Source organism: Phalacrocorax carbo, chromosome 3, assembly GCF_963921805.1.
Source record: "Phalacrocorax carbo chromosome 3, bPhaCar2.1, whole genome shotgun sequence".
Taxonomy (NCBI): domain Eukaryota; kingdom Metazoa; phylum Chordata; class Aves; order Suliformes; family Phalacrocoracidae; genus Phalacrocorax; species Phalacrocorax carbo.
In genome coordinates, this window is record NC_087515.1 from 27789651 (window position 1) to 27814115 (window position 24465).

Genomic DNA, 24465 nt, shown 5'->3' on the forward strand with positions numbered 1-24465 from the left:
TAATCGTGAGGCAATGATCAGTGTCTGGGTGCTGGTGACCCCAAGATGGTGCCTCTGCAGGCTGTACCAGCCTGAGGAGGAGAGCCCTCAGGGTCTCCCTAGGCTTTCCCCATTGCTAGAAGGAGCAGCAGCCCAGGGCCTGAGACCACGGGCCTCCACAGGCCTGAGGGAGAGGAGAAGCCGAGGCAGACCTCTCTGCTTTATTTATTTTTTTATTTCTGTCGCCTGTACAGTGAAAAATGTCCGGTGACCTGGAGAAGCTGGAGAGGTGGCCTGTTGGAACCTCATAAGGCTCAGCAAGACCAAGTGCAAAGTACTACACCTGAGTCGGGGCAGCCCTTGGTGTCAGTACAGGCTGGGGATGAAGGGATTGAAATCAGCCCCATGAAGAAGGGCTTAGGGGTACTGGTGGACGAAAAGCTGGACATAAGCCAACAATGTGTGCTTACAGCCCAGAAGGCCAACCGTATCCTGGGCTGCATCAAAAGCAGCGTGGCCAGCAGGTCGAGGGGGGTGATTCTGCCCCTCTGCTTCGCTCTGGTGAGACCCCACCTACAGTGCTGCGTCCAGCTCTGGGGCCCTCGGCACAGGAAGGACACAGAGCTGTTGGAGCCGGTCCAGATGAGGCCACAGAAATGATCCGAGGGCTGGAGCACCTCTGCTGTGAGGACAGGCTGAGAGAGTTGGGGTGGTTCAGGCTGGAGAAGAGAAGGCTGCAGGGAGACCTTATTGTGGCCTTTCAGTACTTAAAGGGGGACTATGGGAAGGATGGGGGCAATCTCTTTAGCAGGGCCTGTTGTGACAGGACAAGGGGTAATGGTTTTAAACTGAAGAAGGGTAGGTTTAGAGTGAATATAAGGAATAAGTTTTTTACAACGAGGGTGGTGAAATACTGGAACAGGTTGCCCAGAGAGGTTGTGGAGGCCCCATCCCTAGAAACATGCAAGGTCATGTTGGACAGGGCTCTGAGCAACCTGATGTAGTTGAAGATGTCCCTGCTCACTGCAGGGGGGTTTCACTAGATGGGCTCTGAAGGTCCCTTCCAACCCAAACCGTTCCATGAAACACCCCCCGCAGGCCCTGCCGAGCGGGTAGAGGCGCCCCCCCGCCTCCCCAGCCCCGCGGTCCGACCCGGAAGCCGCTCCCGGCACTCGCCTGCCCGGAACCCTTAGAGCCGGAACGCGGATTCTCAGCGTGAGGGTCGGGCCGGAAGACGATACTGCGTGGACTCTGGGGAAGATGGCGGCCGCCGTGGCTGGTCCATGTGGACGCGGGGCTGCGGTGGGCGCGGAGGCGGACAGCGGTAACGGGCGCCTCGTCCCCAGCGCGAGCGGGAAGGAGCGGGGGCGGGAAGGGATCTGGGTTCCACTGTGCTCCGGCGGGCTTCTGAGGCCTCCCCGGCCCCCGCCGTGGGCTGCCCGCGGCCGCTCCGGTCTGCCCTGTCTGGGCCGGCCGGCGGGCCCCAGCCCCTCAGTCGTTCCCTCCGGCGTCTGGCCCGAGGGCTGGAACCCCTTCCCGGTGGGGTGGAGGCAGCGGGGCGGCCGGGGTTTCTGCTTGCAGGGCTCGGTGTCCGTGGCGGTGCCGCGGCGCCTGGTGGCGTGCCCGCTCCCTGCCCGCCGCCCTGGCCTCCCTCCCCTCTTCCTTTTGGGTTCTTCTTCTCTGCTAGCCCGCGGACTACTGATAGCAGCTCATTTGTTCCCTGGGCCCACCGAAATAGCTTTCGCTGCCGTCTGCCTATGGGTGCCCTGTTTTCGGCTGGGGTAGAGTATCTCTTTTTTTGTGGGAGGAGGTGATTGGGCAGAGCTGGACGAGCTCCGGCGTGCGATGGGCCGTCTGTCTGTACGAGTCGGGGATGTGCTTCCTGCTCCGAAGGAATCCCGTGAGATACACCAATTACAGTAATCCGCCAGGAGCACAGAGTATAAACACGCTCATACTCCATCCTTGACGCGTGGTTCTCTACTCATTTTTGTCTGTTTGTGTGTTGTAAGGGTATATCTAACTAGCTGTGATTGCTTATTAATTGCAGCATGTAATTTCCCCCCCCCCCCCCCGCTTTATTCTCGGAGGAATCAAGGTTGTGGCCATTTGGAGCCGTAGCTCACAGTGGTTCTGTTTGGTTTGAGGGTCAGAACTGAACCTAAGGTGAAGCTTTGTGTGGGAGCTTCTTTCAGAGCTTATTTCTGAATGGTTGCTGGTTTTAACTGTATGTGTCTACACATAGATCACTGAGCAAGTGTAGAAGAATAAAGTATGGAGATGTATATGTATATCCCTCCTCCTCCCCCCCCCCACTTCTGATAGAGTTAATCTAGTTTAAATGACTTTGAAGTACCTCTGCTTTATCTCAGGCTGTTGACAGATCCTTTAATGTATTAGCGAATAAGTTGCGGCTGATTGTTGAAGACTTGTTCATCCTTCTGTAATTGTTGGAAGCAAAATGTTGGTATTATCTGGCATTATCCTCCTATTTTATTGGCAGAAAATATTATGTAAAGGAGACTAGTACAGGCTTTTGCAATTTTCCTTTTTATAATTCTGATATGGTTTTTATGGTTGTCTGTGGAAGTTGGTCTGAAGCAGTGTGTGGAATTCAGATTTGGACTTCCGTTAGCTGTTAGCTTTCGCACGTATAAAAAGTTGCAAGTAGGGGTTAATTCCTTGTCTAAAAACTGGATAGCAGTAATCTAGCGTGGATAAGCCTTAGGGGTGAAAACCTGACAAATTGTTTTACATGTAGAAACCAGGATGTGGTGATGCACCTGCTTCTTTACATGCAGTGATTTAAATGTTTTTTAACAAATTTGGAAGTCAGGATATGCGGATATAGTGATACTGTAAAAAGCATGCCTTTAGTAGTTTCTGAATGTGTTGGACAAATTTGCCACTTGTAAGTGTCCAATTTATTGCAAGGACCATTGAAAAAAGCCCTGTAACTTATGCTGTGTGGAGTGTGATAGAACACTGTGTTCACCTTGGTAGTAGTAAAAATCCTACTGATATAGATCATGAGCAAGTATTCAGTAAGTATTTCTCTTCCACATTTATGATGTAAACATATAATCTTGCTTCTTTTCATGACTATAACTATATGCTCTCAGAGCCTCGAAATATGCCTGGGCATTAGAGGCTTTCTTCTAAATTGGTTAACACCACTGGTTTGCTGCTACATTGGTGGTTTTTTTGCTGATTCAGAAAGGCACATGGAGAAGGCAGAGTAAAGAGTTAGTTTGGCAACAGAGCGTATGTTTGTTTGTTAAGTAATTAGGTGATTGATTGATTAATAAGGAATATCATTAATAGCTGTCTGCATGGCGTTACAGAAAACAGATCTTGTGAAGCAGTCCTGACTTCATTCTCATAACGATTTGGTTGATAAAGGTAGTTCACAGGATATAGTAGTGCTTGCAAAGTAAAGCACTTGGCTCAGTAGTACTTAACATTGTGATTTTAAAGTACTTTGAGTGGTAGATGGGTGAAAGCCAGTCAGTTGGTATCTCAGGTTCGGTGGGGAGTTGTCCCCTTGGTGGTGAGACTGTGGAGGTGTCAGAAACCAGCCTCCTGTCCAGCACTTGATTTGTGGCCTTGAAAGTTCTATTCAAGTTAACTAATTTAAAACTTGTGAGTGGCACAAATATTAGTGGAATGGTAGTTAATAGTGGCAGGATACTTGTATGCTGTGCTCTTGATGACATGATAAAGTGGGTCCCCTGAAATAACCAAACATATATTAGCACACCCTAAACTTGCAGCCTGTTTCATTCTAGTTAATCATCCACACTGTTAAAGACTTTATTTTTGCCATTTGACCCAATGAACAGGCTAATGAGGGAAGTGATAGCTTCTTCATATGTTTTGATTTGCTGTATAGTTGGCTGTTCTCTCCTGTCTTGCCGTTGCTTGATTCCAAACTTCAGTATTTTAAATTTAATTTTTTCTTTCTTTTTGTTTTGGAGGGGGCATAGGGTAAGGAAACTTAAATTTGGGGTGTTTTATTTGTGTATGAAGAACTTGAACAGTTACTTATACCAGAAAAGCTCAGTGCCTCTGGTTTCTTTTAAGCTACCTGACAACTGTCTTGATTCTATATTTCACAAAGCAGTCTCCCTTCTGTCTTCATTATGCTTAGGTAATCATATTTTTGCTGGCATTATTTTCCTTGAGCAGATTTTGCTCTCATGTAAAAAATGACCCTCAACGTTCAATTTAATCCACGTGGCTCTTTGCATTTAAACACTAGATGTCACTATTGCAGTTTGTATGTAAGTATGTACATGCATACATATATGCATACATATGTGCATGTATGTGCATTTATAACTTAAAATTTTTGAATTGGAAAACATATTTTTCCCCAAACTTACTACTCCTAAACAGCAAAATATTCATTAATAATAATCATCAAAATATTCACTAATAATAAATACACAAGGCTGCCTTCTCCCTTTTACCCAAGTGACTCTTAAGTCACTTTAAATCATCTCTGAGATGAGCGAGCACTTGTACTGGATACTTTCTAATAAATTCATTACGGTGGTATATGAGTGCTTCAGAAATTAATTGTAACAGCAAGCAGTGGACGGCCCTGACCTTGGGTAACACTTACATATGGAGGAAATTACGCTAGTGATGGAGCCTTGCTAGAAACAGAACTCCTGATGCTTTTTTCTTTTTCTTCCTTTTTTTTACACCTAGAGTCTGAGTTAAGCTCAGAACTTCCAGAAGACAGCTACTCCTCAGGAGGTGAAGCCCTGGACGGTGATGATGAAGATGAAACAGCAGCTTGTGGCAATGCAGTTGAAGAGGCAACAAGCTCCAAAGCCGGCCCAAGTGCAGGCTGGGCAGATGCCATGGCAAAAGTGCTCAACAAAAAGATTCCACAAAATAAGTCCACCATCTTGGCCAAGAATAAAAAACTGGAGAAGGAGAGAGAAAAGGAGAAGCAAGAAAGGCTGGAGAAGAGGATGAAGGTGAGAGAAAAAAATGCAGTAATTCATTGTGCAGTCACAGTCAGATGGGGATACATGCATGATTCCCTCAGCAGGGATTTGGGGGAGTGCTCTGAGACTGTCAGTTTTGGAATCTTTCCTCCACAGTAATCTCAAGTAGCTTCAGTTTTTTTGCTTCCCAGACAGTCATGCTGTAGGGCTTTTTCACTTACTGCTTTTTCTGAGCCATCAGACAGGCTGATCTTTGGCAGCAGGACTGTTCCAGTCTGTCAGCTTAAGGTGTTTTTGTTGTTGAGAGGTGAAAGCAGCTCCTTTAAGCTTAGTTTTCTAATTGCTCTTGCTAGTTTGGGGTATAATTCATTTTGTGCACGTTACAAGTTGAAATAGTTCTCTCTTATCAAAAGTGGGAGGGAGAAAGAGAAGAAAACTGTTTTCATTTAAATCCTGCGACTTGCAAAATCAAAGGCCTCTAGGCTGGGATTACAGTAATCATTGATGTGGTTATGAATCACTTTTTGCTCCCCTCGATGATTTTCCTGGTAGGAGTTTTCTATTACAGTGTCTGTGCCCTAAATTGCTTCTGTTTCTGAAACTGTTACGAAGAAAACAAAACTATGTTGGCAGTTAAGTCATTTGTTTGTGTGTCTTTAGTGGAACTTTTAATTTCAGGCTGTGATTGATGTACCTTCAGGCTAAAAATACATTAATAGTTCTAATGTCTCATCTTACCATCTGTTTCAATGGGCTAACCAGGTTATCCACCTGACAGTCTGGGACATGCTGTGGTTGGGCCACGGCCTGCCTTTTAAATGCAGAGAGCTTCAGTACAGCATCTGCTCAGTTATGGTTGTCCTAAATACCTGTTCTCATCCAGTAAGTATGTGGGTATGTGGGAGTACTGCAAGGCAGAGATGGGCTGCAGGTGCCCAAACTGACTTGTTTACCCTTAGAAAAAGTTGATAACAGTCTGCCTTCTATTAATTTCTTGCTGATGGAAGCTAGAATAGGGCAGCTCTTTCGATAAAAGGCAAAAATATAATCATAAACTCACAAATTTATAGTAGTCTGCCTGGAATTATAAAGATAAAGACTCTGAAATTGTGTGAAAGACTTCTTGTGTGAAACAGACTTAATGCAACATCACCAGGCCTAGAACACTTAAAATTGTTAAAAGGGATGGAGGGTCAGTTTCACTACCTTACTACTGAAGCAGAAGCTGAGGAAATAGTGTTCTCCTATTGTAGCAGAAATTAAGTTGATGGTCTTGTGGCCCCTGGTAATGGGAAAGCAGATCAGTTTGGTTTTGAAACAGAGAGCCTCAAAAAAAAAAAAAAAAAGACAAAAATCAGTGTTGCAGTATTGTAAACAGGAGTTGTTCTGCAGTGGGTACTTGGCACTCTTCCTCGTGTTTGAGTTCTGCCCCGTGTAGTCTTTGCTGTACATCACTCTCAGCCACAGAGCTGCACCGTGATTAATTCAGTGCAGAAGTCTAATTCCCAAGGCTCAAAATGCAACATGCCTGTCTTGATAGACCCAGGATTTTATTATGTGTAAATTTCTCTGCCATCAGATTGAGAAGTCCTGGAGCTGAAAACTGTCTTTGAATAATTTCCTTGTCGCAGTCAGTGTGAAAGCATTTTGAGTTTTTCTGGACTCTTTTTCCTTGTCTTGAGTCAGAGGCAATTCTGGTGCAACTCTTCTAGTTGTTGCTACAGAAGGCAAATGACTCTGAGATTTGACTGTGGCCCCTGGTGTGTCAATGCAAGAGACTTTCCTCAGACCTGTTGTCCAGCCCCGTAATGGAGCTCTCCTTACCCTCAGGCCAAACTAAGCTTTGTTAATTTGTCTTTTTCTTTCCTCCTGCTACATACTCTGTCAGAGTATGCTGCATTCTCAAATGCTCCATGTTGTTTCACGTAACAATATTTATAATGCAGCTTGATAAAAAGCGGGAGTGGGAAATGATGTGCCGAGTGAAGCCAGATGTTGTCAAAGACCGAGACAGAGAAAGAAATCTTCAGAGAATTGCCACGAGGTAAGAGTTTTTCTGAATGCTTTGCTTAAATATATGCATATCGAAAAGAGGAGGAACAGGGGAAAGAAAGGCCTGCACAGGTAATCTGTTTCCAATCAGATTGAAGTCTTAAGAAGTACCTAGCAGGAGCTGAGTGATTTATATACAGGTCTGCAATGTACAGTATCAAGTTCAGCAGAAGATTTCAGAAGCTTTATGAAAGAGTAAAAATTGAGATGAAGATGTAATGTTTGCTTAACAAAAGTGCTTTGTTGGATCCCCTCATTTTGTTAATTTAATGCTTTAAAATGCAGAACAGTTGTTTCTACTGCTGTTTTTTTCCTTCTCCACAGAGGATTCACCAGATGCACAGCTGTTAAGTTCAGTTGCCTGTTCTGCGTTGCAGTAGTTTGATGTTGCAGAATTAGCTGAACACCTTGTGCTGTCTGTGTCTGTCTCCTTACTTATTCCTCTGCCATGTCCCTCTACTTCAGCTGCTCGTAAGATCTCTCTCAAAGAATTTAACAGCAGATTGTAGGACAAGTAACATGTTTCTGGGGATGAAACATGCTCTTACACTGACCTCGGTGCCGTGTTACCATGCTTACTTCAGGGTCTGAATAAGTTTTTGTGGATTTGTTTGTTACTGGTTCCTAGCAATAATTGTGAAGGAAGAGTGAAAATTGCAAGTCTCTTACGCTGTAGTAAATGTTACTTCTTAAATGAATTGAGGTTCTAAGTAACAATTTTGGGGAGCTAGAAGCCATCCAACACCTGCAGTGATTAGTTGCTTTGGTAGAGGGTTCATTTCTGTAAAGGGAACTTGAATTAAAAACTTTTTTTGTTTTGTGTTTTTTTTTTTTTTTTCCCCATCCCAGAGGTGTTGTACAATTATTTAATGCTGTTAGGACACACCAAAAGAATGTTGATGAGAAGGTGAAGAAAGCTGGGAGCTCTGACAGGCAGCGTGCTAAACTGCTGTCATCTGTTTCAAAGAAAGATTTCATCAATGTTTTAAGAAACATGGAGGGTGCTAAAGGAAGCAAGAATCCTGCTGGAAAGGCCACAAAAAGTAAACAGGTAGGCTTCATCTGGGAGAAAAATACATACAAGATACCTTTGCGTTATAATTACTGTCCATTAATGAGCCTGCTCTTCAGAACAGCTGTGATCCAAGTTCCTCTGGTTTTTTGGGACTACTTAGGAAGGGAGCAAGTAGCTCTTAGCCTGTTTTCCCTGTCTTTTGAGTGTCAAGGTACAAAACACTGGAAGCTCTGCTGAGAAGACATCAAGCCTTGTGCACAAATAACTTGTTTTATCTGTGTTAAAAATCCAATTTTTCATATTCTATTTTTTAATCTTGGATTTTGTACTAACCATGGAACAAACTGTTAGATTTTAGTGGGTTGTGGCATTTGCAATTTGGCCAATAGTAGTTATCAGGCCTTTAAAATTGTTAAAGGCATGGGGGCTCTTCCTCTTACATGGTGTGTTAGACTGTACTACTTGTGTGTACCCACGGTTCTGGGCATTTCAAACTCACTTGCTCTGGATGATTATGGTATCTGGAACTGAAGGGCTTTGCCATACAAGTAAATACCAGAACAGAAAGAAACTTAGACATATTAAACATTATATGTAGGCTTTTCTTTCCATAATTCTGTGTGTGTGTTAGGCTGATGTGGCTTTATCATTGTTATGATGTTTTGGAAAGAAGTATTTTAACACAATCTACTTTTTCCAAACGTGCTCGAGAGAGACTCAGCGTAGTTGGACTTGTCCAACTCTTTAGCAGTTCTTTCAACTCACCAAGTAGCTCAGGGTTGAAAACAAGTTGCTCAGACATACTCTTTCTTGTATTTCAGAAGCTGCACGTTTTTGAAGCTTATTTGTGTTCAGGTTTGAACTTTGTGCTTCATAGTGGGTGGAATACTTCTGTTGGCCCAGACTCACAGCAGTTAACTAAGTGCTTTTCTGTGCCAGGAAGAAATACTTTAATCAGTTGGGAGACAACAGTTTGTCATATGTTTTTTGTTTGTGTGCACTTGGGGAGCATGCTGAAACACTGCCTGGCATGAAGAGCTCATACAATTTTCATGCAAGTGTAATATTAAAGTATTTTTAAAATTCTTTGGATAATGAGAACAATTTAGCTTGGTGCTGACACTTTATTTCTCCTTAAATAATTCCAGCTTGTTTGGGTGGGGGGCCGTGCGTGTGTGTGGTTGTTGTGGGTTTAGTTTTTTTATTCTTCCCCCCTTGGTGTTTTTTTTTTTCTCCCCTGAAATAGCAGAACATCGGAGTGATAGCAGTGCCAACTACTATTGTAGTAGGCATTGAATCCGTAGCTGAGTAAAAACTGACTTTTTTTCTTTGTCAAATTGTAACAAGGCAATTTTCTTAACTACTAGGTCAGAAAACATAGATTGCAAATGTTTCTATACCATAAAAACAAAGTCCCATTTTTGGCAGCGTAAGTTATAGCGTATTTCTGTTAAAGTGCTCTGGAGATGGTTTAGACACTGGCTGGTTAGTGTCTGTTTTGAGTATTGATATAGGTTCTGCTTTCACATTACTTGTCAACAAAAACTTTAGATTTTGGAGTTTTCCATTAATGTAAGGCTAAACTTGTAGTTTAAGCTTTTTTGTTTCAGGAGGGGTGTTGGGCTTTTTAGGTTTTTTGGAATAGCCATGTCTGCCTGGATAGACCACTCCTTCCCTCCTTCCCTTGTTGCATTTTCTTCAGTGATTCTCTATTCAATACTGAACCAAACTTTTTAGAAACAGCTTGAGAAGGAGCTATTACTCTGTCTTATTTTATCTTGAGAACATAAGATACCTGTAAGATACCCGTTCAGCAGGCTCCCATCCTTGTAGTTGATGCTTGAGGTTGAGGCCAAAACCTGATCTTCAGTCTCCTCCTCAGAATTACACAAACATGTAGCCACTGAACAGTACTGCTGACCTCCCCTGTCATATCTCTGCTTCTTGGTCTTTGAGGGTTTTTCAGAGGGTAGTAAGCAAGGACGAAACTTTGGGTGGTGAATTCCTTGCAGCAGGAGTTTGATATATTGTTTGTGCCATCTGAAAGCTGTTGGTTGGTTTGGGTTTTGTTTGGTTGGGTTTTTTTAGCAGCCTGCTTTGTAAGTAAGAGTATTGCATGTATTTAATTTTTTAAAAAGAGGGGGGAAATATATTTATTTATCTCAACAAAAACAATGGAGGAGGTGCCAATCCCAAACTCCAGGCACACTGCCATCAATTAAAATGCAGTCCAGAACAATAAAAACACTACCCCACCCACATAAAACAAGCAGTCAGCAAGAAAAATAGCAGAATAACATTTTCCCAGTGAAAGCAAACCTTTCTTGACTCAAGCCTTATGCTATGAAAGGAGACTTGACTATATTTGTGAGAATGGGCAAATGCTTTTTCTTACTCTACAGTGGTTTTTGAATGCAAGATTTACTGCCATATTTTTGAAACTTCGGTGGTTTCTTCCAAATGACAAGGGTTGTTGAAGAAACCCCTTATAAAGCTCTGTTGTGGTTGACTATTTAGTTAGGTATATGTATGCATGAGAAAAAGAAATTAAATGCTCTGTAAAGGCCCATCTGTAGCAGTGGGATTTCACAGTAGCACAACCACTTAAAAGTTCTCTTTTTGTATCAGCTTCATGAGTTGATGGGAAGGGCAGGTAACATGTACCCTGTGAGAATGTTGTTTACAGTCTTGCATGCTTTTAGCCATTGGCCTAAATATTGCTTGCTGTACACCCACCCAATGTAGCTCTGAAAGACAGACTGTGAGGCTGTGAAGATTTTCCTGTGCCATGTGAAACTGTAGCCCTTCTTGGGGTTTTGTGTGCCCAGATGGGAGTAATTACTTTTCTGAGCTGGAGCCAAAAGCTTTGCCTTTCATATCATTAGCTGTTTATCAAGGTATTTCTTAATCCTTGCTGAGCCAGCTGACTTGTGTAATATTTTTCTGCTTTTTTCCAAGGTACTGTACATAATGCTTGCCTCTGGGCAAGATCACCTTATTTCCCTCCCCTCACCACCTTATCTGAAAGCCTTGCAATGTGGGAGAAAAACATTATAATTTTCTTTAAAAAAAAAAAAAAATCCTGCTTGTTTGTTGTTCGGGTGGTGTTTTTAAGTTTTGGGGTGGGTTTTTTTGGGAAGCATTTATTGGGAGATAATGAGAGCTTTAAATCTTGTTCAACACAATCCTTACAGACCAGATTTTCATTTCAGTATGTGTTGGTTGTATCTTGCAGCTTCTCGCCTTTTGGTACTATAAGAAACATTATGAAACAATTTTAAATAATGTTAACCAGGTTTAAAGAAGGTACACATGCAAGATGCCGTCTCTCCAGCCCTAGAGGCCGAAGTCATCTTCATGTATGTAGAAGAAATACAGAAGTAGGTAGTGGCAGGTAGTGTTTTCTTTAGGTTCTTAAGAAATTTCTGGGTCCTCTTATGATTATGGGTTAGGGAATTGCCTTTTGCTTCCAGGGTTGAGTGAAGTTTCTGATCTCTAAGGGCTGCACAGACATGTTATTTGATGTAGTGAATTACATGAGGTCTTGAAGTCTTAATTGTTAGAAAACAAAGAAATTCAGTTAACATTCCTGGAGCAGCCTCAACTCTTCTCCCTTGCTATATTCAGTTACAACAGGGTCATTCAGTACCAGAAGCTCTTGTCTTGACTTTTTGCTTGTCATTTGTGCTATGCCCTGTAAAGCATTACTAGGTGGTAAAACATTATCTAGTGACATATAAATAACTGGCATGAAAGCTACAAGGATTCTTTGTGACAAGCACAACCTGTGCTCATCGACCTTTAATTTTTGAATTAGGCCTTTGCAGCATCATTTTCTGAATCACCTATGTTTGCTTCAACTTGTAAGTTTTATTACACCAGATCTGTTTGCAGAGCATTTCAATGGTGGAAGTGAGAGCAGGATTTCCTGGTCTACTTCAGTAACCATGAGCCAAATTCTGCAAGATAATTTTTCTACATGACTTGGAGGTACAACTTGCTTCCTGTGTTGTGATGGCATCTGGAAAAAATTGGTGTATTGGTCTCAAAATAGTACTATTCTAAAATAATTTATTGATGGGAAGGAAGATGAGTGGAGAATACAAGTGCTATTTCATATCAGCTATTGCTCATATGGGACTTGAAATAAAATGCTTTTCCAGAAGAATTCCTTCTGCCTGAAAGCATTTTATGAATGCTCCTAGTGTTTGGTAAGTAATTTGTAAACACAGTGATTAGAGTGGGGTTTGCAATAGATTTTCCTTTTGTTAGTAAGACTTCTAATACTCATAAATACTTTAATTTTAAGCAGTAGTTTGAAGATGGTTCAAGGGCAGCATTACCACACTACCGACTTTGACTTGCTGGGACACCAGAAGTGGCATGGGAGCTTTCACTTTTCAAGTTAGATTAGGTTATAAATGTGCTTTCCAGCTTAAAAGTTATATCTGTTTAAAACCTGTGAGAGCAACTGCCTTCTTGCAGCTGCATAAGTACTGGCCATTGGCATGTTGCTGTGCTTTTTTCCAGAGTTTCCACAGTGCAGAAGTGAGGAGAGGGAGGAAATAAAAGATTTTCGTTCATATACCTGTTTGGAGAGACAGTAGTCTGAAAAATTGATTCAGCCAGCTGTAGGAAATAGTTTATTTCTGAAGTATGGATGAAGGCATAGAGGACTTCTAGAAATCTTGGTAAGGTGTATCAACACCTCTTTTAAACTTAAAAGCAAACTGTTTTTCTTAGGTGATAATGGCATTGCAGAGTAGCAGAAGTTTATTACTACAGCTGTTGTGTGCTGGTTTTACAAAACTAATTGAAGGAGTAACCAGGCGTGCATGTATTCCAGCAGATTTGAGGGGGCAGCCAAGTATTAATTTAGTTCAGCTGCAGCCAAAGTAGATGTGTTCTCCCAGTGTTAATAAATGTCTTCCCATCACATGCACAGAAACTTTTAATTTGGATTCCTTTGTAAGTCGTGCATTTGTATCGCTTTTCCCAAATGTGCTTTCTCGAAGGTCACCTCGTATATGTTTGGAGCTGATACTTTTAATGTAGTGTTTTGGTTTCATAACAAAAGGTTGCTGACTACCTAATTGTATGCAGTATTCTAATTTTTTAATTCTAATTCTACTCCTTCAGGATAAATACAGTGCAGCCTGCCACCAGTTTGCTATATCCTAAATTCCTTATGTTCTTTCAGGTAAAGGGTGATTGTGCAATACTAAAGTTGTTTGATGACATTTTTACTTTAAATTTGCTTACAGGAAGATGTATTGACTTACCCAGTTTGGGTCATCAGCAAGGTTAAGTTTTTAAGATGTGCAAGTTCAGGTCCCGATCTGTTGCCATAGCCGGTAACACACATCTGTGTTAACATTGGAATGTAGGTTTTTGTCAATATTTAAATATCTATTTGATAGATATCAAGAACTTCACACTGTGAGTTCATGTCCAGCTAAGAGGATTAAGAGCTGTGTGATGGCTGTATTTCACTACATTCACCCCCTCTCTTTTTCTCTGTGTTTATCCTCAGATTTCCCTTTCTGCTCTCTCTTTCAGATACTTGATCAGAAGTCAGGAAGGGAAAAAGATTGTGACTTTTGCACTCTGTTTCCATCAACTTTTTTTTTAATCCCCTTTGTTTCTCACAGGTTCTTCCCCCCAGCACCCGAGGGCCAAGCACACAGGCCAGCGTTCTGGTGCCTAATGCAAGAGCAGCTCTGACAACTGCTCACAGAGAAAGACCAGTTCCCTGTTTGTCATTAAGTCACACATGGTCCAGTTTAATGCTGTCTTCTAAGATGCAGATAGTATGTGGTCAATGAGAACAAGATATTTTAAGAGAATTTGGACACTAAATGCCTATCATATCTACTTAGGTTATGACCTTGGGCTTGGGGAGGGCAGTCCTCCATATGTTTATAACTTGGCCAGATCCGGGAAGATGTTAATGGAGATGGCAAAAGACATGTTCCCAGCTCCAAAATATATCCTTAACTGATTTTTAAGTTTAAAAAGAATGAATAATGCCAGGTTTTAATGGATGCCTGTAGGAAATGTCTCTCTTTTCTCCTTAGATCTGTAGACAAAATATTTTAAGTTAGTCCTTTCTGTGAAGAGAGATGAAGTGATTTTAGTTGAAACATCGTGAAAGCCTTCAGCATGAAGCAGTTGAAGTTTGGCAAATTTTCTAAGTGAATATAAGCAGGGGCTTGTGATTGAAATGTCACGCAGTACCGAGACGGCTCCATCTGTCATATTTGAGACTAACTTCTCTTGCTATTTGATTATTGGTGCACAGGATACTATGGTGGTGTTCTGTTTTCCCAGAAGATGTTGCAAGGCTTTTTTTTTTTTTTTTCAGTAAAACTATGTCTAAAACAACCACATTTTAAAAACTTGTGGTATACATCTTCTTTTGATCTTCCTGTAAGTATACAAAGCACAAAAAGTCAAATCCTATTAGACTTTATCTGCGAAATTGAGTTGGAACCCTTATAAAAGCAGCTCTCCAATTTTGGCTTTGTTTGTAACTCTTACAGGCAGGGCAATGTACTTAGAGAAAAATATATCTAAACATTTCATAAAGTTTTATAAAAAAATGTTCTCTGGAAGTAAGAAAGATTGGGTGGAGCTTGTCCATCTGAACCAGTTTGTTTCCCCCCATCTAAGCATTTTCTTTTGGAAATTATATTGAAAAGTGATTCCCTTACTTTGAAGTTATAAAATGTTATGAAGGTATAAAAGCTTCTGATTTCCAGGGTGTTGAGCTAGCAGATGTGTATTATAAATGACGTCTGTGGGCATCCACTCATCTGTTTATCTTGGTAGATTTCAGGAGTGGTGGGTCAAACTGCTTCCAGCTTCTAATGGTTGGAAGGTTGCTGAATTCAGTCTGTTGGGGTTTTTTTCTATGGGAAAATCTGGCAGGTTCTTAGAGTGTTTCTGAAATTTACTGAAAGCTTAGAAAACATACTCTTTTTTTTTTAACCTACTATTATTACAAATGATACTAAAACTGTTGTCTTGGAAAGATCTGACCTCTTTTTGGCTTGTTGCTGAACCCTGGACAGTGTTCTGCATGTGGTCTGTGTCATTTCTTCTCTACCTGCAGGCACTGGGAAAACCCATACAGAAATGCTGAAGGAGATGGAAGGGTCAGAAATGCAGAGAAAGGGTAGCCAGATGGCTAAGATAAGGGATTGGGATCGCAGGCAGTTTACGTATTCCCTCTTCAGGTTTAAACTGCTTTTAGAAAGTAGCCTGGGAGTGTTAAGGGGTATGGTCTGTTCCTTAATGAGTTTGCCACTCACCCACGACTGCGTGAGTGAAATTACAGGAATACAAAATCAAAGAGACTTGGATTTGCAGACATTTAGGATATGTTGCAAAAGCCATTTAAGTAAAAGCAGGGGCAATGAGGGTAAGGAGAGTTAGCCAGACAAGCTGCTTAGTAGTAATAAAAACTTCAGTATTTCATATTTAGTAATAAAAATACACAAAAGCTGTTCGTCTTGGTGGTTTTTTTTTTGTTTTCCCCTCCCCCTCCTGTCTCATAGTTTTTTGGATCACTATACTTGTTTCAGGACTCAAATGCAAGTGGAAATCCTGAGTCAGGAAGAGGAGGCTTTTTATTAGCCCCACTTCTTCCTCATCAGCTACTCTGCGAGATGATTTCTTAAGTGCTAGAAGTGAAGGACTTGGTCGTTACTGTAGCCTTCGTTGTTTGAGACAACCTTTTGGGACTCACTCTGTTATGCCTCTTGCTGAATCATAATGAAAAACAGTGGATGATTTCAGCATCATTTGTAGGAAATAATCTGAGTCACATTCAGATTATTCAAAAATCTGCAAGCTGCTAGTTTAATCTAAAAAAGGATCAAAAAATACTCCAAGCAGCTGTGGGCCGGCATGATTCCTTACTGTGCCAAAAGGCAAGCTTGTATAAAAACCTGCAGAAAATTTTAGGTCCCCAGCTGTGATAGTGCATAAGTGTTTTGCATAAATGGGTGACATCTGAGAAAAATCTGTTGTGACTTGAAAGTGTTTGTCTAAAGTAGATTGTTGAAAGACATTAGTGCTTAACTTCTGAGGGATAGCACATTGAAGGCCTTAGTCTTGACCGAATGCTTTTTACTAGGCACTCTTGCTGTATCTGCTTATTTTCAAGGTACAACTTGATGGTTCGGGACCTGTGTAACGTGCAACAAGGATGTTGTGGATCTCTGTAATGTTTAGGCTGATCTTTATACTCAGTCTTCATTACTGCAGCAAATACATTAAGAAATGTAGGGCAAGCTGATGGAGAGAAGTCTTTTTTTATCACTTGTGAGAAGTTGTGTAGCATTTCTTTCAGGGTTGAAATGCAAAGGATCTAGAAAAGTTTGTTATGCCTTTATTTTGAATCCCATCCAAACAGAAAAGTTCTCAGTTCATTATTTTCCTTTTAGGAATAATGATGGAAGCTGGTAAGGACTCATCCGTGTAAGTTCGCTCTTGGTAATTAACCAATACATTTTTTGGTACAAAATGAACAATATTTTGCAGACTGGTTACCTGAGGTTCATGATTAAGTAGCGTGAAAAGCTATTCTTTCTGATGGACAGCATTATATTTTCCAAGTCAGAATTATGATTCAGTTATGATACCATAACTTGCTATACAAATTTTTGTCTGATAAGCAGTGAAAGTGCAACCTGTTGCTTTAAATATAAAAGTCTTGATCATATGTTGTTTTCAACCACAGTACTCATTGTATCTTTATGTCAAGACTTAATTGATCTTGGTGCTGTGCAGTCTTTGCTCTAAGGATCCTATTGTTCAAGTAGATGAAACATGAAAGCTGTATGGAGACTTAGAGATGAAGAAAGGGTAAGAGTAACAGGTGACCACTGAGAGAGCAATGACCAGTATGGTAGGCAGTAATTGCACTGTCAGTAGTATAACTGCTGATAAGCAGGCATTGCAGATACGAAGGTAGAAGCGTATAGATGAAGATGATGAAGCAGTTTTGTTTTTACAGGAGGAAAAAACCAAACATGACTGAAGATGAGCAGTGATGTCATACTGAAAAAGTATACTGTCTGGAAACTTTCTGTCCTGATGTGTTTCCTGATAACCTAATATAGGGAATGTGTTATTTCTCTCTTTCCAGGTATCTTCTCTAATAATTTGCAGTCTACTTTGAGCTAATTTTTGTTGGGTACCTACTTAAAAACGCTTACTTGTGGACCTTTTTTTCTTTTTTTATGTTGCTGGAGTCTTCTAGCCTGACAGTTGGAAAGACGGTGCTGTAATTACTTGATATTCATGACATTGTCATTTTGCCTTGTATTTTACAGAACATGAATTACAAATTACAGAATGTATTCTACAAGGGGAACTGTTAGTATGGGTAAAGGTAACAGTTCATAGCTGTGTTGTAACTTAACTCTAAGATTGTTTCATTAGGTGAGGCTTATTTTCAGGTGAGTTTTTGATGAGTTTGTTTTTTTGTGAGTAGCTCTTGAGTGTAGCAGACCCATGCTCTTCATCTTATTAAAACGTGTAAAGGGAATCTAGATGCCGCTATGGCCAGACATTGTCTTGCGGCAGTGTGTGGCAAAACTCCTTGTGCAGCGGAAGGATTTCTGAGACAGCTGCTATTGGAGCTGGAGCACAGCACGGGCTGAGCAGTTCCAGTGTGTCCTGTATGCCAAAGGGCCCTGTGTTAGCTTGAATTCTTAAAACATTTTTGCGTTTTCTGACAGAAATAGTGATTTATAAATAAGGCTGAGGAAATATCTTCTCTTGTAAGCTCATTCTGTGATTCTTCTTTGCAACTGAGTATTTAATAGCAATGCTAATGATTTTTCTTCTTTGCTTAAGTCCAGATGAATGCTTGTTTTTAGAAATTCTGTAATTCAGTTCTGACCCCTCTAAGTTTGGGTCATGTTTAAGCCTCTGTGTGCCAACCCAAAGCATTCCTTCTCATTCACACATCCCAAGTTCTAGTAAACCCTAGAGGAGGATATGAGGATGGGGAGATTCCTCATGCAGGTCATTAAGCTCTGGGTGGTCTTCTGGCTGGGCTCAAAAGGAAAATCAGTATTTGTTGTGCTTGTAGCAATAATTACAGTGCGTTACTTGGAGAGAAGTTTGAACAGGAACAGCAGGTTTCAAAACACACTGTAAAAAAAATTTCATTCTTAGATTTATTTACTAGAAATGCCAGTGCAGATTCTGGTGTGCACAAGAGACCTTATGGTCTGAGTAAATCTTCTGTGACGCTGTTGATATCCCCAGTATAGCGTCACTTCAAATATACCAAGGCAATTTAGTTCAGTTGCTCTAATGTCTCATTCAGAGAGAGAATGCAAATGGGTATTGAATGACCCTCACCCTAAGGATTAAATGATTGTGCAGAATTATGCTGCAGCAGAATAGATTTCTGTTGTGCGGCACACATGTTCTGCAAGCTCAAAAATGCTTCCCAGATCAACGTGAGTTTCTGTGGGACTTCAGCTCAGAAGTTCAAGATAGAAGCGATACAGGATATAGTACCAGTTTCCAGATCTGTGGGGTTTTTTGTCTGTTCGGGATCAGTAGTACATAGGAACCCCTCTGAGTTCTTGACTGTAATTGTAATTCACATTAGGTAAAGTTGGAAGCAGCACTAATGATTAAACCCAAGTATAATTTTTCTGTTAAAAATCATTACATTTTGTTTTCTGCTTATATTGCTGCTTTAGATACATCCGCTTCAGTTTTCTTTATTTTCTCCCAGCCTAGAGGAAACACATTTTCTTAGCTTGTGAGCTTAAATATTCCTGAAAATAAATTTAGGAGAAATGCTTATGCTGGTGTTCTTTGTTTTCCATTTCCTTCCCCCTTCTACCAATAGATTTCTTTTTTGTAATGGAGATTTAACATACTTCAGTGTATGTCTATGATGGGTTTTTTTGGGGCTAGATTTAAACTGACTTGCTTGGGGATGAGGAGCAGAAGATCAGCAGTCATTTGGAGCAAGATGCAGCCTGGCAGGGAAGGTAGTTGTCAGATGTATGCGAGAATGCATTTTGGCAGTTATGCTTTTTTAACTTCTTCATCATGACACAAGCCTCCCTGCGTTTCAAGGTCTTATATGTTTGTATTGAGCAAAACAAAGGAACCTGGGGAGGCAGTTCAAATTAATTAGACATGTTACAATTGTTTTCTCAGGGCTTAAAGTTGTTGCTTGAGAGGTATTTATGTTAGACATTCCTTCCCTGACAGGTACAAATAAACGTTTATTGTATGTGATGTTAGAGAGATGCCCTTGCAAGCTCTGGCATTTCATCTTGGAGCAAAGGCGTGGGAGCCCAGTATGCTGATTGTAATTCCTAGGTCTGAAAAATGTTCATTTTTAATACCCTGCATCTTCTGGATGAAGGCTGTAGGGGAACGTCCACAGTGATGTAGGTATGTTGGCTGTTTTGCAGATGCAGAAACTGGGGTATGTTCAAGTGACGTGAGCTGGTGGAAAGCAGAGTGAAATTCTGTCTTTAATCTGTGCACTCTGATTTCAAGACATATCCTTTAATGTTGTTGCTTACCAATAAGCATTATGGGACTTTGGTCTGCTTATGCATAGGGTTCTGAAAAGCTCTGGCAAACTTTCCTGCTCTGATTTTAGGATGGTGCTGTACCAGTAAAGCAACAGATGAAAATGACAGAGCCCTGTGACTTGACTGAACTTAATTCCCTTAAGCTTTCAAAGGAAGCAGGCTTTGAGCTAAGGCACTCATTTGCAGACTGCAGCAGCTATGTGCAGTTACAAATATCCTGCTGCTACTTCTGACAGCTTCGGAAGGGGTAGAGAGGATCGATCTCCCACCTGAGTTGGCAGTGCAGTCTGCCGCAACTCCAGTGTTGAGTGTGGCAGCTCTCAGATGAAGATACTAACTGTAATGTCATTTACCGAGAGTGAATTACATAGCTCCAATCTTTTTTTACTGGTAAAGAAATGAACCAAACCAGGTATATTTCTAACTTGATCATATAGCTGCTGATGATTCCATGGGGCTTTCATAGACCAATTCCTCCAAAAGCATCCAGAAGGCAATTCCAGCCCAGATCCTGTAAGGGATTGCAGGATCCCTTTTGTTTGTTCTAGGTGACAGACCTAAGCTTTGTTGTTTGGTGGGTGGGTGGTTTTATTAGGAGTTGTCTAAGAATTTCAGTTCATCTTGCTCTGGTGCAGATTTTAGAGGGTATGTCTTCAAACGAGAATTAGTATGGGAAGTGTGTCCCTACTTGTGTCAGACTTGAGCTAATGCTGTTCTAGTTTAGGTGGCACACAAGCAAGCAGGGTGGTATTTGTTTTATTTATATGATCTCTTTTCAACTGAACTATTGGTCTGTCCCAGCAAATAGTATCTGCACTAGAATAACCACACTGCTCATTTTGGTCTGTCTTATTTCAGTTCATCATAGCAAGTGCGTTGCCATGTGCCAGTGACTCCTGAGAGAGTTTACTAACTGCTGCCTCTAAGACCTTTTGAAATAGGTTGAAACACCTTCAGGCAAAGAACAAACCCATTCAAATATTTGTATAAAAAAAAAAAGAGAGGGGAAAAAAAGCAACACCAGAATTTTTCACTTCTTGCCTTACTGAAGGATCCACTTTATGTACCATTACACACTAATGTTTATATAGCCTTTGGTTTTGTTTGGGGATGTTCAAAGGGGACTTCAGTGTTGTTGTAGTGAAATGTGGGAGATGTCGATGAACAGCTGACTGGAAAGTCAAAAGTGCTTCTATAGAATGATAGCTGGTTTATTTTCCATGTGCCAAGAATCAGATTTGTTTTATTTAGATGAAACCAGATTATGGCATTGAAAACTTAAGTGTATTAACATTCTTATATAAAGCAAGTTGGGAAGCGATGTTACAATTGAACTAATTGTTAATTAGACAAATAATCTCGCTGCATATTTTCTTAAGATTCCAGGAATGTTTTGTGATTTCATAGATTTGATGAGTGTTTATTCTGAGGGGAAAAAGAGTAAGGAATGAAGATATTAAACATGGGGTTTTCTTCACTTGGGAGCATGCTTAAAATTGATTAAATGCTTGAAAGCAAATATTTAATCTTCATCTTTGAGGCATGGACATGCTACCTTTGTCTTTCTCCTTAGGACTTGTAAAACTATTCAAACCATTGTGGTGCCTTACATAGTGGGTAATGCTGTGGAGGATCAGCATCGCTCTTTTGTTGTGGTCCTGCTTTTGTCCTGTTGTTCACTTGACATAGCCAAAAAGAAGGGCTAATGGTTGCTGTATAGTAACTTGTGATGAATTTGAGCATTGGGCTTTTCAAACCCTGAGCCTTTCACTGTCATTCCTGACAATAATCAACACTTCTGTGCTGTTCAAAAAGCAAACCAAAAATCCCTGTTCTTTGCATCTGGGAAAATAAAATGGAATCTCTGTTGGTTTTATTGTTGTTGAAAAGAAAAAAAGAAAATTGGATTGTTTTATAAGGAAGATGGGATTTTTCCACTTAGGTATTTAAAATTTTACTCTGTTGCATGTTCAAACAGGAATTTAAAAAGGTCTGGAATTAGAAAAGAAAAAGCTTGGCAACTTCTGTAATCTTTTTGACCTTTCTCTACTCTGCAAAGGTAAATGTACAAAACAACTGAAATACAGGCAAAAAGGGCAGGAGGAAAAAGCTGCCCTCTCCTTGCATCCCAGAACAGGGGTACCTGTGTTTGCACTAATACAGATTATTCCAACGTGAACATTTTAAGGCCTGCCTCTGGGCCTACCTTATTCTCTAATTCCAGGTAATTGATTACCCGGTCTGAGATGATTTCAGGCTTTACTGGGTGTAGCATTTGAAGAGAATTGCTGCAAGAGTGGAAAGTGTTTAGGAGGCATTATCCTGGTGAAAAGGGGGATTGCTGGGATGGGAGAGTTACTCTTAGGAGTAGGCATTAATGACAGCAGCTGCAAAGACAAAACCAACCTCAAAACAAAACACAGTGCAAGCATCTTGAGGAATAGCTGTGGAGTTTCTCTTTTTTTGAAGTGGGGCCTGGAATATTTCTTTTGGGAAGGAAAGTGTTAAGACTTGTTATCCTATTTTTGTGAAGGTAATCTTTCAAAAAGAGCTATAGGAGAAGTCACATTTAGCATTTCCGCTTTGGTTACCTATTAAAAATGCATCTCTTATTTGAGTGCAAAAAGTCTGCCAAACAAGTTCTGTTGGTGTGATATGATGTGTTAGATTTACAGTGATGGACCTGCATTCTTTATTCCTCATTTCTCCTGCTATTAAATTCTTTATGCTGCTCTCTCCCAAAGACTGCATGGACATCAGTTTAAGGATGCTATGGTTCTATGTGTTGCATATTCCTAGATGCATGACAAAGAGGCCTGAACAAATTACTACAGTGATCATACGTTTACTATGGGTTTTACATCTAGTAGGCAAAGCTGCATCTGCAGAGGGTGCTGTAATAGATGACCCCCATCCACTGTACAGTATCAAGAGGTGGTAGCTACTTAAACTAGGATGAGTCAGTTGAGGTCTGCCGTTTTGAGCAGGGGAATGGGGAAAGCACACATGCGATGCCTTTATTAACTTGTTTCAAAGACCATGCAAAAGTAAATTGTTGTTTTCAGTGCTCCTGATTCCACTTTGGTAGGACATTTGTTTGCATGCCTGCTGGACACTGAGCTGTGTTGTTCCTCAGAAGTATTCTGCTACTAAGGCTTACACTGCTGAAATCCTCCTTCAGTGCATTGAACAGTTTTTAGTGTTTTCGTTCAAGAATGTAGGAATAGCTTCAAGCTGTTCTTTAAAACTGTTGCCACAGGATGGGGCTGTTGCACTGCCCAAATAGTACGAGTCGCTTAGAACTGCAACCAAGCACTGTTTTCAGTGCTGACCTAAAAGTACACTCCTGTCACTTTTCTTTATTATTCACCAGTCTGTGTAGTGTGGCCTCATTTTATCCACTTTCAAGAGGTAGGAAATTTGGAGTAAGGTGTTGTTGGCTTGCTGAGTGTAGATCAACTTTGTTTCTTTTAGAGGCAGCTTTGTACCATATGACAAGCCCAGGTAGTGAGGTAATAATCCACATAAAGGGGATTTGGTTCAAGTATTGCAGAATGTTAAATATTAAATTTGGGATTTTTAAGCCTTTATTAAATCCATATTTGTGTGTTAGATACGTGCCAAGAAGTGTTCTAATGAAGCAGCACCTGGGGGTTAATAAATGATATCATGAATCCATTCTGATTGCCAAGAAAGATTTTAATAAAGGAAGCCATGCCCAGGGTTGACTGTTTCATCCATGAGGAATAATTGTTTTGTTTCCATATTTCTTTTATTGGTTGGTTAAAACAAGTTTGCTTATTAGCATTGTCACGTATGATTGTCTTGCATATTTCTGTATACCATTTGCATAAAGATCTAGCCCTCAGTAGGTCTGCCAATGCAAACTGCAAGAGTGTGAGAGGTATGATTTTAATTGCATGACGAGCTTCCATCTTTTATTGCCTTTCACCTTCATCTCATCTCCCTCTGTTCCCTCTTCTCTTCCCCCTCAAACATTCAGGGTGAAGTGAAGTCTGAAGAGGGGCCAGAATGGAATATACTGCGTGATGACTTCATGATGGGAGCATCTATGAAAGACTGGGACAAGGAAAGTGATGGAGAGGGCAATACTGAACAAGGAGGTGGTCTGAAACAAGAAGATGACAGTGAATGAGACTGAAAGCCATTCAAGATAATGTTTTATGATCTTAACTTTGGATAAAAAAATCAGCATTCTGTGAATGTACAACACTTGGAGGATATCTCTTTTTTTAAAAAAAAAAGACTTGCACAACTTTGGAGTGTTTTCTCCTCCATGTCAAACTTTTATTTAATATAGCTTCATTTGCTATACTGAAATCCTGAAATATTTTCCAAAACATGTATAATTTTCAACATATTTCCAAAACATTTTGTACAGTCAAAATAGTGGCACCTGCCCAATAAAAGAAAGATTTTGCCAAGGTCATTAAAAGTTTATACATTAGTCATGGCAATTGATGTATTAGCGTGCCTGCATTTCCAAATCAATGTTGCACTTTGAAAAGTTGTTAGCAATTCGCAATAGAAATGGCTTACAATAAACACAGAAATGCCGTCACCTTGTAAAGTTATCGGACTCCTATGGAGTCTTTACTACTTTGGCCAGGAAAGGTTTTGCAGATAATAAAGAAAAGTAACCATTAATGTGATAGTTTTGGTCTTGGAGCATTAGTTTGATTGGAGACAATTCTGGAAACATAATTGTAAAAAGAGAGTCTTGACCCTAGTGATTGGCTTTTGTATTTTATATATATATATATGTGTATGTGTTTTCTCTTGCAAGTCTGAAGTTGTATAAGCTAAGAGGTGGGTAGGAGAGGGAAGGACAGACCTTGCTGCTGTTTTTGTT

The 24465-nt window shown here is 40.6% G+C and overlaps 1 protein-coding gene across 1 annotated transcript; it reads left to right on the forward strand.

Moving 5' to 3' along the window:
• Positions 1-1208: 1208 nt before the first annotated feature.
• On the forward strand, positions 1209-24187 carry RRP15 (ribosomal RNA processing 15 homolog). Its single transcript, XM_064446271.1, has 5 exons — positions 1209-1303; positions 4696-4970; positions 6887-6984; positions 7842-8043; positions 23596-24187. The coding sequence occupies exons 1-5, from the start codon at positions 1240-1242 to the stop codon at positions 23746-23748; spliced, it is 792 nt and encodes a 263-aa protein (XP_064302341.1). The 5' UTR covers positions 1209-1239; the 3' UTR covers positions 23749-24187.
• The last annotated feature ends 278 nt before the right edge of the window (positions 24188-24465 follow it).

What these genes read in the sequence shown, in the direction of transcription:
- RRP15 (XM_064446271.1), top strand. Translation starts at nt 1,240, where the DNA reads ATGGCGGCCGCCGTGGCTGGTCCATGTGGACGCGGGGCTGCGGTGGGC. An exon ending in GGGCGCGGAGGCGGACAGCG is followed by an intron (nt 1,304 to 4,695) that starts GTAACGGGCGCC and finishes TTTTACACCTAG; the next exon opens with AGTCTGAGTTAAGCTCAGAA. An exon ending in AGGCCACAAAAAGTAAACAG is followed by an intron (nt 8,044 to 23,595) that starts GTAGGCTTCATC and finishes TCAAACATTCAG; the next exon opens with GGTGAAGTGAAGTCTGAAGA.